This window comes from Zootoca vivipara, chromosome 5, assembly GCF_965207765.1.
Source record: "Zootoca vivipara chromosome 5, rZooViv2.hap1.1, whole genome shotgun sequence".
In the NCBI taxonomy this organism is placed as follows: domain Eukaryota; kingdom Metazoa; phylum Chordata; class Lepidosauria; order Squamata; family Lacertidae; genus Zootoca; species Zootoca vivipara.
Genome location: NC_142588.1, coordinates 10,745,082 through 10,763,963, shown reverse-complemented (window position 1 = coordinate 10,763,963; position 18,882 = coordinate 10,745,082). Strand labels below are relative to the sequence as shown.

The 18,882-nt window shown below is 46.5% G+C and overlaps 2 protein-coding genes across 4 annotated transcripts in view; one reads left to right on the top strand and one right to left on the bottom strand.

Annotated features, from left to right (window-relative positions):
• The window catches only part of HELLS (helicase, lymphoid specific), a 32,798-nt gene extending 32,362 nt beyond the window's left edge, over positions 1–436 (top strand). The window contains exon 22 of the mRNA XM_035137841.3: positions 34–436. Within this exon, the coding sequence (XP_034993732.1) occupies positions 34–128 (95 nt within the window). The 3' untranslated portion in view covers positions 129–436. The remainder of the gene's footprint in view (positions 1–33) is intronic.
• Positions 437–2,112: 1,676 nt separating this feature from the next.
• The window catches only part of PDLIM1 (PDZ and LIM domain 1), a 32,966-nt gene continuing 16,196 nt past the window's right edge, over positions 2,113–18,882 (bottom strand). Inside the window, exons 3-8 of one of the 3 annotated variants that reach the window (XM_035137847.3) lie at positions 16,447–16,531; positions 11,109–11,179; positions 8,743–9,051; positions 5,845–5,999; positions 4,494–4,608; positions 2,113–2,565 (exon numbers count right to left, since the gene is read on the bottom strand). In XM_035137847.3, the coding sequence (XP_034993738.1) occupies positions 2,379–2,565; positions 4,494–4,608; positions 5,845–5,999; positions 8,743–9,051; positions 11,109–11,179; positions 16,447–16,531 (922 nt within the window). In that variant the 3' untranslated portion in view covers positions 2,113–2,378. Of the gene's footprint in view, positions 2,566–4,493; positions 4,609–5,844; positions 6,000–8,742; positions 9,052–11,108; positions 11,180–11,391; positions 11,592–16,446; positions 16,532–18,882 lie in introns of all 3 variants that reach the window. The other 2 variants (XM_035137848.3, XM_088670057.1) reach the window with 2 other exon arrangements.

Below are 18,882 nucleotides of genomic sequence, written 5' to 3'. Positions count from 1 at the left end.
GGGTGCTCTAATAAACTGTGTCTTTCTCCCTAGACCAAATGAAAACTTCTGAGCAACTTAGAGAGAAGATGAGAGCTTTCAAGGTTTTAGAAAACTCTGAAGATGTCGGCACAGAGAGTGTGTTTTGAGATACAGGCAGCTGTTGACGGTAACCTTATAGTTGCTTTGCTTTTAAGAGTTCAAAAATGCCTTTCAGACTATTGTTTTGGTTGTATCAAAGTGTAGATGTGAAGAGAGAGCTCTTTGACTCCCTTGGATTTTAGATCCTCTGACTTTGTACAAACTGGAAAGCCAACTACTGTGCTGCTATAGTTTCCTGTGGAAGTTGCCCTCCACTATATAGTTTTATTTGGTCAGTGTATTTTGTTTCAAAGTCTAAATTCGTATGATTTCAGTTTTTGGTAATTTTGCTAAATAAATTGTTTTGTAACAAGCAGCACCTGCAAGGTAGTAGAGTTATTGAAATTCCACGTGTTTAGTTGTCTCCTAGAAGCACTACAAAAAATAAACCCCAGCTTGAAATTGTACACCTGGGGGTGCCTGGTTCTGAGAACCTAAGTCTACTACTTACTACCTAACTTGAGATCGTTTTGGGTTTTGTCAGTAATGGTTGATGTAAAAGTATACAGTGGTGCCTCGCTAGACGAAATTAATTCGTTCCACAGGTCAATTCGTGCAACGAATTTTTCGTCTAGTGAGTCACAGTTTCCCATAGGAATGCATTGAAACTTAATCAATGTGTTCCTATAGGCTCTGGGGGACTGGCGGCGGCCTGCGACGGGGCTTCGGAGAAGGTCTCCGAAGCCCTGTGCGAGGCGGCTGGGGGAGAAGCTCTCTTCTTCCAGCCACCGCCTTGCCTGACCCCCCCCCCGACATGGAGCGCAGCTTCGGAGACCTCCGAAGTTGCACTCCATGCCGGCTGTGCGCGGCGAGAGGAGGTGGCAGGGGAAGCTTCTCCCGCCGTCGCCTCCCGCCTGCCTTCTCCGGTGTGGGGTGCAGCTTCGGAAACCTCTGAAACTGCACCCCATGCCGGCTTTACGCGGCGAGAAAAGCTTCTCCCGCCTGCCTTCTCCGACATGAGACGGCGCTTCGGAGACCTTTTCCGAAGCGCCGTCTCATGCCGCTGGTGCACGGCGAGGCGGCGGGGGAGAGAAGCACTTCTCCCCCCACCGCCTGTCTTCCCCGGTGCTGCGCGGCGGCTTCAAGGGGAAGACAGGCAGGGGCAGCCACTGCACCGCCGCATTTTGGCTCCGCCCCCCTGGCAAAGGAAGATTAGCTGTCAGCTTCCCGCGCTGACAGCTGATCTTCCTTTGCCGCGCTTCGTAAGATGAAGCGGCGGTCATAGAAAATTTTGTCTTACGAATGCCTCGCGCAACGCAAAACTTTCGTTGGGCGAGGCACCACTGTACCTGATAGTAATGCTTGTTTCAGCAATTTTTTAGGAAAGAGCCAAAGAAATTTATCAAGGCAGGGGAGACAATTCAGGGTTACCTCCTTAGGATGGGAAACACAGCTCCCCCCCCCCCCAGTTTGGCACTCCTGGATGAATGTAAATTGCAAGGTTGCGCCCTTTACTGCTGTAGGAAAAAGCCAGTTTTACAACAATCTGCTATAAAACCACTGGGCGAGGAATGTTTTGTTTTCTGGATACCTAATGTTCTTGCTCAAAGGAGGAATTAGTTGCTGTGAGAAGTATGTTTTCCTTGGCACAAGTTTTGAAGAATAGAGTTGCATCGTAATATTTCGCACCAAAAGAATTAATGCAAGTACTTAAAATTGAACTGTTTCTGAAGCAGTGCTGTTTCAGCAATAACAAAAAACAAAGGCAAGCAGAAAGATACAGGGAACAGGCAGTTCTTTATGAAACTAAAGTAAGCGAGCCCTTTCCAGAGACTGCAGAACTCTGAGACAGCATGCAACAAATTTGTGTAAATAATATCCAAGTGGGAAGCAGAAAAGCACACAGGTGCGGCAATATTTTTTTGCTGACCTGGATTCTTAAAAATCTAACTTTGAGACAGGAGTACTTTTGGTGTACAGTATACCGTTTACTCTGCGTCTAGTCCACACAATGCTAGCCACAGTCCAGATCAAACACAATCCAGACAGCGGTTTGAGTCAGCTCCTTTTATTGAGTAGAAAAAGAACAATCGTGTGGCATGGGCTCTGGTATCCGATTTTTAGTTGCAGAAGGAAAGTTGCATTATCAAAAAAAGAGGGGCAATTCCCTCCCACAGAGCAGATTTTCTTTATAAAATTGGAAGTGGTTCACTTACTAGCGGTATAAAAAGGTCCACTGGCAAAAGCCTTGCTGAGCCTCCGTGACGAGAATTCAGAGGCAGAAGACAGTGGTGCCTGGTGGAGCGCTGGAGAAACACTCATTTTGGAAACACAGTGATTACATCATATCCTTCAGGCGGGGTGACCCGTTCCCGGGCGTGCTTCTCACAGTAGATGCGATCCTCCACAAAGAAGTGCCCTTTTTGCTTCAGGTTTGTTCCACAATCGCTGCACACGTAGCACTCTGGGTGGAGGTGCTTCTCCCGGAGCTTCACAAACACACCTCTGGGAAGAAAAACAGTACCAGGATCAAAATTCAGAAAGGTCGTATAACTTGGATTAAAGTTTGCTGCGAAGAGGAGTCGATCGTTCTGGGAATTGTTGGGGGGGGGGGAAGAGGTCTCCTAACTGTAACTATCATTGCTCTTGAACAGGCACCCCCAAACTCCGGCCCTCCAGATGTTTTGGACTACAATTCCCATCATCCCTGACCACTGGTCCTGTTAGCTAGGGATCATGGGAGTTGTAGGCCAAAACATCTGGAGGGCCGAAGTTTGGGGATGCCTGCTCTTGAACTACAATAACCAGGATTTGGGGGGGGAGGGCACCAATAATAATTATTATTTTATATTCACAAACACCTGGCTGGGTTGCCCCCAGCCACTCTGGGCAGCTTCGAGCACATATTAAAAACACACGTTTTTATATATAATGTTGGCAGCCGCCCAGAGTGGCTGGGGCAACTCAGATGGGTGGGGTACAAATAATAATTATTAATAAAACATTACACATTAAAATGCCCCCCTATAGAGGGCTGTCTTCAGTTTAATAGTTCTACAGCAGGGGTCAGCAAACTTCTTCAGCAGGGGGCCGGTCCACTGTCCCTCAGACCTTGTGGGGGGCCGGACTATATTTTGAAGAAAAATTTGAACGAATTCCTATGTCCCACAAATAACCCAGAGATGCATTTTAAATAAAAGGACACATTCTACTCATGTAAAAAATGCTGATTCCAGGACTGTCTGCGGGCCGGATTTAGAAGGCGATTGGGCCGCATCTTGCCCCCGGGCCTTAGTTTGGGGACCCCTGTTCTACAGTTACTCATCTTGACTTCTGAAGGGAGGGTGCCACCACCGAGACGGCCCTCTGCCTGGTTCCCTGTAGCCTCGCTTCTCGCAGGGAGGGAACCGCCAGAAGGCCCTCGGAGTTGGACCTCAGTGTCCGGGGCTAGACAATGGGGGTGGAGGTGCTGCTTCAGGTATACTGGGCAAAAGCCATTTAGGGCTTTAAAGGTCAGCACCCATGCTTTGAACTGTGCTCGGAAACATACTGGGAGCCAGTGTGGATCCTTTAGGACCAGCGTTATATGGGTCCGGTGGCCACTCTGTCGCCATGACCCATGTGGGACCAAACACGCAACTACTTCTCAAGAAAGAGAAAAAGTAAATTTAGCAGATGCGGCTCCGCCAACATTTGTTGGAAAAGCAGGACACAAATATTAATATTACAATTAATATAGCAAATATTACATCAACTCAGCACTGAAGCACCTGATGGGAAAATTTAATTGCCCAATGTTTTGCTGCCACCACCACAGCGGCATGGCACATTTGCTACCATGCAGATTTTGAAAGTATTGGAAGAGGTGCTGGCAAATACACCATAGGGGTGCGTATTTAGTAACGCGCAAGAATTTAAAAATATTAAAATCTGCCGCCACAGACCTACCAGAGGGAAAGGCAGCCTTCTCGAGCAGAGGAAGCTCTCGACTGCAGACCTCTGCCCTCATGGAGGGCTGTAAATGTGATACAAATTTGGGAGACCAGGGGTTGGCGATGCACTCCACACTCCCCTTCATTGGTTTGCTTCCATGCAAAGAGAAAAAACACCTGAACGGGAGGGCTATTTAATATAGTGAAATAGGCATATGGTAATGATGTTTACATCGCCAATTGACCCTGCTTTCCATAGATCGCATGAATAGGCTACAATCGTGAGTGCTGAATAATGGCCAGTTCATATTGCTTTAAGACCCAGTTGATACGGTATTTGGCTGCTGTTTAGTTCATGATTACACATTCGCATGCTACTTGATACTAAAACTTCCACCACAACCCTCCCTTAACCATTTTCTCAAAACTGAAAAGTCTTCTGTAAAACTACAGCCTCTCTGTGACGCAAAGTTTCCAATGACTGCTTGTGCTGCTACTCACACAATGCCAGATCCACACTTATCACAGACAGGAAGCTTCTGGGAATTTCCAATCGATGCCGCGACTTTGGTTGTTGGTGCTTTCACACTTCGGAATCCGGAAGGCTTATTGGGATCTGTAAATATTTTAAAACAACCAGCATTATTATGGATTAGGAGAACGGTCTTGAGTATAAAATCACGGCAACAATACAGGCCGTGGCTTCTGCTGAGGAAATAAAACAGTATCATTGGAGATCTTTCTCTGGCGCCATGTTGAAGTAAAAAAACCCACACATGTCCAATGAAATTTTGGGCTCACACAAGGTGTTGCTGAAATTTTAAAAACTGAAGTCCACCTCTGTGGCTTTTGGCAATGGTTTTGAAGGGCTGCAATGTTGCATAGGTTACAACAGGAATACTATTGCAGATAAGGGTGTTTTGGTTTTGTATTGGGTTGCCATACGTCTGGAATTTTTCAAATGTAGCCGGTACAATTTTTTGACTTACGAATGGGGCAAATGGCCGCACGCTTATGAATTTCTCGACATCCAAACTGAAACCGCGGCGGTTTTAGATAGGGTTTTTTCGACTTATGAATTTTTAGATGGGGTTGCTTCAACTTAGGATTTTTTCCGTTTCCAATGCATTCCTATGGGAAATCGCGTTTCCAGTGGCGCTTTTCGACTTGCAAATTTTTCAACCTACGAAGGTGCCTTCGGAATGGATTAAATTCATAAGTCAAGGCACCACTGTATTTGGCCCTTGTAAACAGTGTCTGGGTGGAAATTGCCGAAATGTCCAGGAAAATCCAGATGTATGGCAGCCCATGTCGGAAGTGCAGATTTTGGTGAATTTCCACTACGCAGTTTTGACCCTGACTTCCCAGCTCTGCTTCTCCCACCAAACCAGACAATCTTGCATCTATCCCACATTCAACAGCTTCCCTTCATTTTAAGTACCCAGAACGACTTAGCTGAGAACTGTTTCCCATAAGAAGTCTAATGCACTCCCTTATAATCCCTATAAGGAATGTGGTTTGATGAGCATGATAAAAAGGAGCTTCCCTCCCGAGACAAAATTACAGTTTCTTGGGGGTCGAGGGGAAGGCAATTTCCCCCAGGACTACTGTGTGGAAAGATTAAACCCTCTCCCTGCCCTCTAGCCCCTGATTTCCCTCCTCACAGCTGCTATTTTTAAGAACATCAATGTAACTTTGCAACGTGCGCGTCCCACAGGGGAGCTGGTTTAGAGCAAGGGTCATGAAGATCAAATGCTGCTTCTTACTCCCTCTGTATTTCCAGCCAAGTGTTTGAGCTTAACAGTCCTTGTTTCTTAAAAACCAGCGCACGCACACACACACACCCCTTTACCTTTTTCTTCAGATTCTAAAATTTCTTGGAGCACCAAGAATGAGGTGGATTGTCGAGGCGGCTCTGCAGAATCTTGGTTCTCCTGCAGCATTTTGTAGACCTCAGAGTCCCTGTCAATCACTAAGTTACCGGCAGGCTGGTTAAGTTGGTCCAAGCTGAGGGAAAATGGAAGGAAACACCTTTAGTGAATGAAGTGTTGGGAGTTCTGCTAACAGCTGTGAAACAACTAGAGACGGAAAGTGTCTTTGCACAAACAAGCGGCAGTGAGATTAAATCTACAACTGAATGCAGGGAAAGCCAGCCATTGCCTCCTAAACAGTAGTTTCTTGGTATTTCCCCTTTTAAGTGTGCACTCACACCAATCTTATGTTACTTGCCCCCCCCCCCGAATTATTTTTAGCACTTTTATTTTAACAAGAAGGTTATCGATGGGCTGAAAATCCCCCTCTTGGCTGCAAGGGAGAAAGCTACACACTCTGCAAGAGACAGGTGACGTTTGCTAATCAGATTTTCCCAGGCAGCCGCTGCTACTCGCCCCAGGCGAGCAGGCAATTCACAAAACAGAAGACTGGCTTAAAGCTGCACGATTGCAGATGAGCACAACATAATGAACATGAATAAGTGTGCCCAACCGGCTGCCCACACACTGGATCCATGAGACTTGCTGTTTGTGAGAGACACAGACAAAAGAAACAAGAGCCAATTCATGCATATCACTTGACGGGGCTGTGGCTGAACATGTAACAGACTTCATGGGGAAAACATCTGCGCTTCAGACAACACAAGAGCGATAGGGTTTGACCTGCGATGACTTGCTTCATGTTCGTCGAGTGATGAACTACATTTGAACCAGGTCTATGAGGCAATTCAGACATTCCATTTTGCCTTGCAAAGATGTCTGTCTCCTTCCAGAAGGCACAAAGAAGGACCCCTTATTTTCCTATTCAGATGCCTTTTCACTAGGGCAGAGGAGCCAGAAATAATGCACATCGGGCGCATTGCACGAATATCAAGTGGGCCTAAGATGGGGGTGCTGTTTAAGTTAAAAATATAACCATTTCACCCAAGATAAAACATGGAAAAGACAAGCTACTGCTTTAAAACATGATACAGAAACCACAATATGTTAAATCCGAAGAGGTTCAATCACATTTTGTTTTAACTTGCATGGTGTACCTTCAAAACCTCATCCAGTGCTCCATTGATGACCCAGCACCAATTCCTTCCCTTCAGAACTATCATTAGCAATCCCTAACTAATTACAGTCTCTAAAAGCAATCCCTAACTAATTTGCAGTCATGAACATGAACAATGTGCAAAAGCACAAAAATTAAACCTCCAGGTCAAAACCAGACACATGTTTGGGCTGTATAGTGAATTTTTTTTACCATCAATAGGCATATGAGTGAGAATTACAGTATAGGCTTGCAAGCTATATTCTGCATTGCATTGCAGAATCTCAACTAAAGCACCCATGGCAGAGAAAAGCATCTTTCTCTCCCACGCCACAATACCTTCTTGCTCAACCTCGGCCCTCCAGATGTTTGGAGACTACAATTCCCATCATCCCTGACCACTGGTCCTGCTAGCTAGGGAGGGATCATGGGAGTTGTGGGCCAAAAACATCTGGAGGGCCAAGTTTGAGGAAGCCTGCTCAACAGCTTGCAATATTTCTCCCAGCTCATCTTGCTTCCAAACTGGGCTGAGCAAAGGCACCTGATTCTACAAACTGTAGATCGAGGCTATTCTGTTTCTTGCTCGTTGGGCTCCACATATAAACGGGAGGATTTCTGAAATTTCTAGGGCGTTAGAAAGAGAGAGGTTTCTACAGCATTTGGAATATCTACAGCTTTTCTACCATCTCTCTATTCCATCGTCGCTTCTTTAATGGCCCGATTGTCTCTTACAATGCCTGCTTACTGTATTTGTAACACTTAAGTGGAACTGGCCTGTTTGTAGCTAATGGGCAACCACACAGGGCATGTGCAAAAAGCATTTAGAGTGGTCACAACTCGCCAGCAATGGTGTTCAAAATCCAACACATTCCATGGAACAGATCCTTCCTGCTTGTGTGAATAAAGCCGTGTTTGACCAACCTGAACCATGCACGACAGGCGGGGGGGGGGGGGACGAGCAATTGGGAAAGGCTACTGAGACAGGCTCCATGCATCAAGGGGCAATTCCAAGGTAACATCGTCATCCTCCCCAAAGCATTTTCCCCGGGCCCATACACAGGTAATTTGCATGCTCAAATTTCTCCCCGATCCAGGCCTTGCTCTCTCCTTTTCTTATCTACTATGCTTTAGCTTCAAGCACAAGAAACCACATTTGCATGTTGAGAGGCTCCCCATACTGAGGGTGGTATTGTTTTTGCTTGCTACCATGTTGTGTCTTTTTGTTACAGGTAGGTAGCCGTGTTGGTCTGAGTCGAAACAAAATAAAAAAAATCCTTCAGTAGCACCTTAAAGACCAACTAAGTTTTTATTTTGGTATGAGCTTTTGTGTGCATGCACACTTCGTCAGATATTGTACGCCACCCTGTGATCCACGGATGAAGGGCCATATAGGAATTTAATAAATACCATGATATTGTGATGGAGGGATAAGGTGATCCCCGATGAACAGGGGTGTGAAGGATTAACACAACCCCCCCCCACCCCAAAAAAAGAATATTAGAGAAGCATGCCCGAATCCAGCATATTTACACCACAGTGAGCACCCTCCACTGACTGGAAGCTCCAAAACGTTACTTCAGAATGCACCCCAGATGCATCCATCACAAGACTTTTTTGCAACAATCGAATGCGTTGAGTGAGCGATGGATGCACACAAAAGGATGCGGAAAATGAATGTGCACAGGGACAGTAATTCAACAGCGTGTGAGGCAGGCGAATTTACCTGGGGAAGGTGGGGCTAACATAAGAGATCTGCCCCTGCAAAGAATCCAGGATGTTTTTCTGTGAATAGAGCTGCAAAGGAGAGTTAAACTGTACGTGCCGCACTTTGAGTCCCGGCACGTCCACTTCCACAGGGCTGCTGGGGCAGATCTGAGCAACTTCCTTGAGCTGTTCGGGGCCCACTCGGATTTGGCTGGGGATGGACGAGGTGCTGTGCCTCCTTCGCAAAGGGGAGGAGGAGGAAGAGGCCTGTAGTGGGTTATAGACCGATGCAAAAGGAGCCTTGAACCCGCCAGCAGGTGACAAAGGACTGGTCACGAAAGGAGGGCGTTAAAAAGGATGGGGTACGTTCGGGGTGATAATTTGCCACGGAGGTGGGGAAGAAAGGACATAAATTAATTACAGCATCAATTGCAACCCTAAACCAGCTTCATTTAGACCAGGGTTTCCCAAACTTGGGTCTCCGGCTCTCTCGGGACTACAACTCCCATGATCCCTAGCTACCAGGACCAGTGGTCAGGGATGAGGGGAACTGTAGTCCAAAATCAGCTGGAGACCCAGGTTTGGGAAAGACTGCTTAGATCAGGCTTCCTCAAACTCGGCCCTCCAGATGTTTTGAGACTACAATTCCCATCATCCCTGACCACTGGTCCTGCTAGCTAGGGATCATGGGAGTTGGAGGCCAAAAACATCTGGAGGACCGAGTTTGAGGAAGCCTGACTTAGACAGTTCCACACAATATGCAACACTGTTTGTGGCGAGATTTCTAAGCAAAGGTCCGAGCCTGTTTTCTGGTCCTGCTGTTTCCCCCCCAGGGAAACTCGCTGTTTAGCACTGAATTGGAACAAACATTCTGCAGAAAACCTGACTGACATTTGTTCAAATTCCGGGGAAAGTGGCAGAACAAAACAAAAACCCTACTCGGTCCCTGTCTGGAAATCCTGAACCTTTACTGTAGAAATCACAGCACAAATGGAAGTCAGGATGAGCCCTTCATATGAATGACTGTGGATTGATGCACCTATGCTAAGTCTTACATACAGTTATGTATGTGCTAACAGACAGGGAGGGAGCACTCCCTTCATCCATTAGGAATTTGCTAGGCAAAGAGGAGTCAAGATGGGTGGCAAAGCAGAATATACTCATGTTGTAAGGAAGGGACCAGGGATCTACCTGATTTCAACAGCACCTTGCTCCACAGGGATTCCTTCTCCAAGAGCATCTGGATGAGTTACCACACTGATAAGACTTGGGCTATTTGGATCTCATAAAATGCTGGGGGGAAATAATTTCCAGGTTAGGGAGGGTATGAGGCCCTTAAGGAATGGTCAGGAACAGACACAATATTCTACTGGTGGATCTTATTACAGCAGTACCTCGGTTTTCGAGGTAATCCATTCCAGAAGACCATTCGACTTCCAAGACATTCGAAAAACCAAAGCATTTACTTCCGGAAGCATTTATTCCTGGAAAACTCAATACGGAAAGCTGCATGGCACTTCTGACTTCCGAAAAGCGTTCGAAAAACCGACGCATTTACTTCCGGGTTTTCGGTGTTCGAAAACTGAAATGTTTGACTTGGAAACGTTCGAAAACTGAGGTGCCGCTGTACTAAAATGTGGGGACCCGCTTCATGAGGGAAGGGTAGATGAAGGCGGGAATTGCTGCCAGAATAATGCAAATCTCTGCACTTAAAAAGAAAAAAGTCCTAGCCTTAGCCAGGACGGGGCATTTTGGTTCCACTTCAGGAAGCAAAATATCATGGGCCAGCAATGGTAAAGTGTATAGGAACCACGATGATGTAGAACAGGCATCCCCAAACTTCGGCCCTCCAGATGTTTTGGACTACAATTCCCATCATCCCTGATGACTGGTCCTGTTAGCTAGGGATCATGGGAGTTGTAGGCCAAAACATCTGGAGGGCCACAGTTTGGGGATGCCTGATGTAGAACCTCTAAGAAGAGCCTGCTGGATCAGACCAAAGGCTCATCAGTCCAGGACACACAGTGGCCAACCAGATCAAATAAAAGATCCCTCCCCTCCTATGGACCCCAATAACTGGTGCACAGAAGCATTTCTGCCTCCAGCTGAAATGCCGCTTCTTACTTGCGTTTTCTCCTACTAAGGTGGCACTTCTGTTTGCTGTAAAGCTCTCAGGGGAACCTTGGAAATTCAAACATCTAAGAAAAGTTTCTCAGCCCTTCAACCCACCCCCCACCCCCCCAAAAAGGATGTTACTTTCAGGACCACAAAACCCTTCCGTCGAAAAGAGAGATTCTTTACTTGCGCTCCCTCTGCTAGACCGTCCCATTTCGCAGGGAAGATCAAAAAAGCCACAATTATTCTCGTAATAGAAGCAACGGGCACCTGAGCGAGTGGGGAGGCAATTTTAAAGGCTCGTACGTCATACTGAAAGCGCGCTGAAACGGCCCAGGCAGCTGGGGAATCAAAGAACAGAAAGGTCATTAGTTTTTCGTCGTCGCGTTGGAAGAACTGGCGTGTTGGGCACACGCCAGCCGAGTGGGCAACCTGAAAGAAAAGAAGTCTTGAGGTGCGTTACACAGCATAAACACACTCACTCCGTGCATCTACAGTAGAGGCCGGGTCTCCCCTTGTGTGGTGCCTTGTGCAAAACCGGGGAGCCACTTACTTTTTGCTGGGCTCCTGGTCGCCCTGAGCGGACTTGGACCCCACGGCGTCGTTGAAGGTCTGTATGTTTTCCGAGGAGTACAGGCCCGCTGGGCTATTGTACTGGGCAGTGATGACCTTGGGGGAGGTGCCGGAAGCAGCGGTGGCGGCAGTGAAGGGCATAGCGCTTCGGTTATGTGCACTTCCTATGTGCCTTATATCCTGCATGCAAGGGAGCAGAGGGAACAATCAGATGCGTTTGGCGTGCGGGTGATAAAGCAGCAGTCCCTCGGCTGTTCAAGGAATTGGCAAAAAACAAGGTCGGTCTGCAAAGGGGGGGAAATATATTTGGGGACGGGGTGGACATTAGCTGCCTTCAACCAAGGTTGCAGTTGCCAAAACGGAACGTCTAGATTTGGGGCAAGATGGCTGTAAAATTCTACAAAAAGGAGGGCAATCATATACCCTGTTTCTCCGAAAATAAGACGTAGCCATAAAATAAGCTGTAGCAGGATTTTTAGGCATTCAAGGAATATAAGCCATACCCCGAAAATAAGACATAGTGATAGGCGCAGCAGCAATGCCAGCCGCATCAGGAGGAGGAGGAGGAAAAAAATAAGACATCCCCTGAAAATAAGCCGTAGTGTGGTTTTTTGAAGAAAAATAAATATAAGACGGTGTCTTATTTTTGGAGAAACACTGTAAGTCTGGAGGGGAGAATCTTTCTCGACCAGAGCTTCCAGGGGCTATATTTCATAGAATCATAGAGTTGGAAGAGACCACAAGGGCCATCCAGTCCAACCTCCTGCCAAGCAGGAAACGCCATCAAAGCATGCCTGACAGATGGCTGTCAAGCCTCCGCTTAAAGACCTCCAAAGAAGGAGACTCCACCACACTCCTTGGCAGCAAATTCCACTGTCAAACAGCTCTTACTGTCAGGAAGTTCTTCCTAATGTTTAGGTGGAATCTTCTTTCTTGTAGTTTGAATCCACTGCTCAGCGTCTGCTTCTCTGGAGCAGCAGAAAACAACCTTTCACCCTCCTCAGAAAACTCTTGAGATGGGTCATTCTAGGGGTGGGGAGAGGCTGAGTCTGCCCAGGGACTGATGAATCCCCAGCCAGCCCCACCACTCATTGTTGGCCTTCCACAAAAAACGCTTGCCTCACACTTGGCTGGGCTTTCCTCCATTATGTTCACATGCAGAGCAGGACAGGATGCGTGGGCAAATAATTCTAATTGTGCAATTTCCCTCACGTTGCTTGAAGACTCTTGCTAATTATCTACCTTTTTTTAAAAAGTCAAATGCCTCAGTCAAGATCCAGATACGATGCAATTCCGCTGAACAAACTACCCAACACAAATATTGCTTTCGGAATGATTTAATATTATGGTCTCATTCAATATTGCAAAGCTGTGGCCTCCTTTATTTATTTTTAAAAGGCAAGACGTTTTTTACAGCACACCTTTCAGCCTTCGCGAGGAGAAACCTAAACCGAAAATAAACAATAAAAAGCCAGGTCGAGCAGCTTAAAAATATCCCGTTTCAAATTCAAAGCCATTAAAGGCAAGGTAGAATGACAGGCATGTGGGGGGAAAGTCTAACCTCCGTCAGGAAGGCAATTCGTAACTGTGGTGGGACTTATGCCACAACTTCTTCCGAGCAGGGCTTCAGAAGATGGCCTCAACCCACAGGCCATTTTACCTGGGATAAAATTCATAATCATAGAATCGTAGAACTGGAATAGATCCCGAGGATCCTCTCGTCCAACCGCCTGCAATGCAGGAATCTCAGCTAAAGCATTCATGACAAAACAGCCTTCCAACCTCTGTTTAATAAATCCATCCTTAGAACCTTATGAAGTTTCCACAATGAAATAAACCACAGTTTTCATGTGTGTACCTTGGTGATATCTGGTATTTTAAAAAATGCTTTTACAAGCTGCGTTCCCTTGTTTCTCAATTTGATCCTTTTACATGGCTTTGAATGTTTTGTAAATATTTTATGCATTGTGACTTGCCATTGTTTTTATTTATTATAGTTCAGTAATTCTTTATTGTAATGCATAAGTGTAAATTGTTTAATTATTATGTTCTGATGTTTAATTTTACTGTTTACTATTATATTCTAATGAACTATTGAATACTGCTTTATTTGATGCAAGTTGTTTATTTTAAAGCTATTGTGACTTTGTTGTTGTTGTATTGGATCAGATTGTTACTGTGTGTGTGTGATCTTTGCTGTCTATTTTGCCATTTCTTCAGCCTGTAAATCGCCTTGGGCATAGCAATATAGAAAGACGGCACTGTATACAAATTAAAAGTGACGTGAAAATGAAGGGTATAGTTAGCAACAGAATGAGGGAGCGAGAAATTGGCAAGGCCCCGATTTGAAATCTTGCATCTGACTTTGAAGCTCACTAAAAGGTCTCAAAGACACGCCTCATTTTCTTAACCTCAAACCTCCACTCCCCCCCTCTGCGATAAGGGTCAACCACCTTCTCCAGCCTTGCAGAGTCGTTGTAAGGATTTCAACAAAACGGAATGAAATGCTTCGAAGATTTAGAAGCTGCGCTGAACAAATGCTGAGCACTGAAATGACTTATGAGCAAATCGATATGATCTGCATGAATCGGTTGCTGTGCCCAAGCAATTGGTCCGACCTCCTAATAGTCCCAAATATTTGCAGCTCTTTTTTTTTTTAAAGGAGACACAGAGATAAGAGATTGGAAAAGAAAGGGAAATTAAAGGAGGCCACGGCAGTGTCTTAATTTTGTCTTCCAAATGGCATCTGGTTGGGAAGTTTTAAATGCTCTGAAATGTGAGTGAAAGGGGGGGAAAGTTAACCCAGCTTCTTGCGTGGGGAGGGGAAACCTGCCTGATTAGCTTTCCACAACTTCCCTTTCCGTGTTTACCGGGCGTTTGCATCGATGCAAAAGACAAAAACGATCCAGGAACAATGACGAATATGAAGCCAGACGAGGCCACCGGGCATTTCAGACAGGAAACTGCTATGCCGCCGTTCACCTCTCGACTCAGAGGTCTTGGCGAGAGGCCTACCGCGGTCTTATCAAATGTCAAGGCACACGCCCAGTTTCGACAGCCTTCCATTCCCTGGTTTCTATGGGAATAGCTACACAAAACAGCCGCAATGACCTCATCCCCAGAGGATGTGACAGGGAGCGCTTTGAAGGAAAAAGCCTCGGGACAACCGGCGGCCCGCTTCAATGCAGCCATGACATCAGTCTGGCAAAGAAATGTACGGCTCTGGGGCAGGGCAGAGGTACGGAGAGGGACTCGGCGATTTACCCTGGGGCAAGCAGCTCAATTCTATTTTCTGGATTTCCTTTCATTAAGATGCAGGGCACACACGCACAAAAAGGGGTATGTTCACACGAGCGCTTACTCCACCATCCAGCGCACTGAAGGTACATTCACACGGCGTTAGCCGCCATCCCCAGCGATCTCACCGTTTCGTTGACAAATCCTGTGGTTCGATGCGTTTCTCCGCCGCCCTCAGGCCAGCTTCAATCCGACCAGAAAACTCAAGCCATCTCCACTTTGTACCGTGGTGCCTCGCAAAAACGAATTTAATCCGTTCTGCGAGCCAATTCGTTTTTTGTGAAAAATTCATATTGCGAATCGCGGTTTCCCGTAGGAATGCATTGAAATTTCTTTTTTCTTTTTTGCCCAGAGGAACGCATTGATTAAATGTCAATGCGTTCCTATGGGAAACCGCGATTCGCAAGGCGAATTGTTCACAAAATGAATTCGTCTTGCCTGTCACCATCAGATCGCATTCGTCTTGCGAAAAATTCGTCTTGCAGGGCATTCGTCTTGCGAGCTACCACTGTACTTAACTTTGTACTTAAGAATGGCGTGGCCGTTGAGGCGGGTGTCGCGCTCATGTGCAGAAGACAGCTTCGTGCCTATGAGTTCCCGGTGGAGTGTTGCAGAGGTGGGGAAACAAAAAAAAAAAAGGCCACGTGGTTGCGGCCCAGGGGGTTGGGCTAGAGAACCTTTCTGAACTCAAGGCCTTTGTTCCTTCCAATAACTGCATGCCAGTAGCAGATGAGGCCGAAAGAAAGTGGTTGTGGCTGAGATTGAGAGAAGCCACCCAAACATCCACATTCACAGGCAATCATGTATTCCCACGTGAATCTAAATTCCACAATTCTGCACTGCTCAGATGCAGAACCTCACCCTCCCCACAATCTCCTGCTCCCCGATATATTATGCTACTGGTCATCACTAAAATCTAGAGGAGAGAAACCTCAACTTAATTATGTATTACTTCCTAGTGCTGTATGTCCTGCCAACCACTTTTCTAGAGGCTAAATTGTGGAGCGTGGCCCCGTCTGGAACGGCCTACTGTTTTGACTAGGCTTTCCACATTTCATAGAAAACCTGGACCGAAATGTTATTGAGCTTTTAAAAGGCAAAGTTGTTGAGCTTTCTTGAGAGGGAAGGGGGCAATGTTGTTGTGCAAATCGCAAAAAAATTAGGTTTTATAGCTTTCTCTCCCCCCCCCCCCCGGGAAATTGCCGCCAAACGCCACTTCTGATATGGGATTTCCCCCATACATTAAAGGCATTCCCGCCCAAACACAATTCCCGATGGCCAGATTAAAATACATCTACAGTCGAACAGAATCCGTTCCAGAAATACACTCTACTTCCAAAATGTTCGGAGACCAAAGCGTGTCTTTTGATTGGCTGCAGGAAGCCGCAACAGACATTCAGCTTCCGAAAATCGTTCGAAAACTGGAACACTCACTTCCGGGTTTTGATCGTCTGGGAGCCGTTTTTTGGGGGGGAGACAAGGCGTTTTAGATCCAATGTACAATTCATGATACTCTTTCCTCCACCCTCCACAACTGACTTTTCTCCTCAGCCTATACTAGGCATGCATGTGTGATGCCAAACGTGTGACACACAGTGAGCGCACCTGTGCCTTTAGAATAAAACACAAGCAGAAGCTATATGAGATGTCATTTATGCTGCATCAACACATTTCAATCCATACCTGCAGCGGGCAGAGTCTGGCGGAAAAGAAACAGAGCTTCGTTCGTGTTACTCACCTGTGGCTGGGATGCCAGGTTCATCTTGTACGGATTGGTTTTCCCTTCCTCTGTAACCAGCGGCGACCATATTTTTGATTCAGTTCTGCAAAATAGAGCGTCTGGTGGTTAACGCTAGAATTCTCCACACTTGTTACAGTATTTCGTAGTTTTAAGACATTTATCTTGTTCTGCACAATTCCGTAACTTGGAATTCCCCCAAACCCAGGGTTTTGGGGGGTTTATTTTTTCGCTTACAAACTGTTTTCAGGAGTAGGCACAGCATGCCGCACTTAGGCAAAGTCACAGCAGACATTCCGTGTGTCTGGGAAATGTTGGAAGTCTCCAGAAATAAGCAAGATTTATACTGAAGTGCTTTAGTACACTGTCTCCAAGGCTCATTTTCAGAGTGGGAAATTTAACTTGGCAAGACTTGCACCAGCAGTTTTACGCAATCTACTTGTTTATATGCCAGGTTTCCTCAAGGAACTGTGGGCCATGTGCATTGTTTCCTTAACAACAACCTTGCAAGGTACATTAAGTGAAGAGGCAGGTCCATTTGCAGATCATGGATGTGAATCTTTCCACTATTGCTCATTCCATCGCAAATATGGATCATTCCAAGTATGCAAATACAGTGGTGCCTCGCTAGACGAATTTAATTCGTTCCACGGGTCTTTTCTTATAACAAAAAATTCGTCTAGCGAATCCCATAGGAATGCTTTTAATTTTTTTCGAATTTTTTTTTGCCCATAGGAACGCATTAATTGAATTTCAATGCATTCCTATGGGAAACCGTGATTCGCTAGATGAATTTTTCATAAAACGAATTCGTCTAGCGAGGCAAGCTCCGCTCGAAAAATCCTTTCGTTAAGCGGAAATTTCGATAAGCAGGGCATTTGTTAAGCGAGGCACCACTGTATGTTTTTTGTTTCTCAACAAATAACTCTGAAGAGGGCATTTTTGCTTGCTTGTTTATTACGTTTCCATCCCACCTTTCCTCCACGGAGCTCCAGGTGGTGTAAGTCAGTGGTTTTCGACCAGTGTGCCCTGGCACCCTGGGGTGCCTTGAATGATGGTCAGGGAGGGTGCCGTGGGCAACATGGGCCTCTTTCCCTTCCCCTTCCTTTCCTCCTCTGATGCCCTCTTGTGTCTGGCCTCCCAAAGGCTTGTGTGGCTGTTTGTTGCAGCAGCCCTGGCTACAAGCTCCCCAGGCGAGTGGTGCCTCTGGGGCTGGCCAGGGGGTGCTTCCCAGGCCCTTGTGGGGTGGGGGGGGGTAGCTCACTGCCACTGGGGTGGCAGTGGCAGCTGCCCAGAGGACCGCAAGGAGAGGGGAGAGGAGGCTGAGGGAACCCTCCACAAGGGAGGGCATTCGAAAAGGGGTGAGGGGCCGCCAGCTCTGCAGGCAAGGGGTAGCATAACTGGGCTCCTGAGCCCCACAGAGGTGCCGCAGAAAGAAGGTAGTTGGTCAAGGGAGCCATGGACCCAAAAAGGTTGAAAACCTCTGGTGTACATAGTTCTCCTCCTCATTTAATCCCCACTACAACCCTATGGCCACCTCATGAGAAGAGAAGACTCCCTGGAAAAGACCCTGATGTTGGGAAAGATGGAGGGCACAAGGAGAAGGGGATGACAGAGGACGAGATGGTTGGACAGTGTTCTCGAAGCTACGAACATGAGTTTGACCAAACTGCGGGAGGCAGTGGAAGACAGGAGTGCCTGGCGTGCTCTGGTCCGTGCGGTCACGAAGAGTCGGACACGACTAAATGACTAAACAACAACAACAACAGACATACTTTGGCCAGGACTTTTTTCCCAGCCGGAACATGCCAGAACTCAGTTCTGGCACCTCTCAGGTGGCTGCCATTCCCATTCTGAGAAAACAAGGGAGCCATTCATGGCGAGTTTCGGCACCTCTTTTTGTAGAAAAACCCCTACACCACACTGACTAATCTTATCCACTGTTAAGAGCAGAATTCCTTCCTTAAGGGACATTATTCCCTCCACTGCAACTTTAAATTCACAGAGACATAAACCAAAGAATCATAGAATTGTGGAGTTGGAAGGGACCCTGTGGGTCATCGATTGCAACGCCCTGCAATGCAGGAATGAACCACTTCAGACAAGACCCTTTGGAGCAGTTTCTGGCAAGAAGAATGCCCAAAGTGGCATGCTACGCATTCCCTTATTCAGAAAAAAACAAATAGTCCTCGTCTGGACTTGTCAGAATTTTATTTTTAAAAAGGGAGCGGCCTGCTGACCACAATGAGCTTTGCAACCCTATTATCAGTAATTAGAAATGTTCTTTTGACCTCCTACGGAACAAGAGCACATGCCACATAAACGCCGAGGGGCATAATCTCAACTGCAGAGCTTCCTTTGAGGATGAAACAAGTCAGAGATACTGAGCCCTTTCTCCATGCTGAGCCCTGGTTAACTCTGACAAGGGAAGGAAGG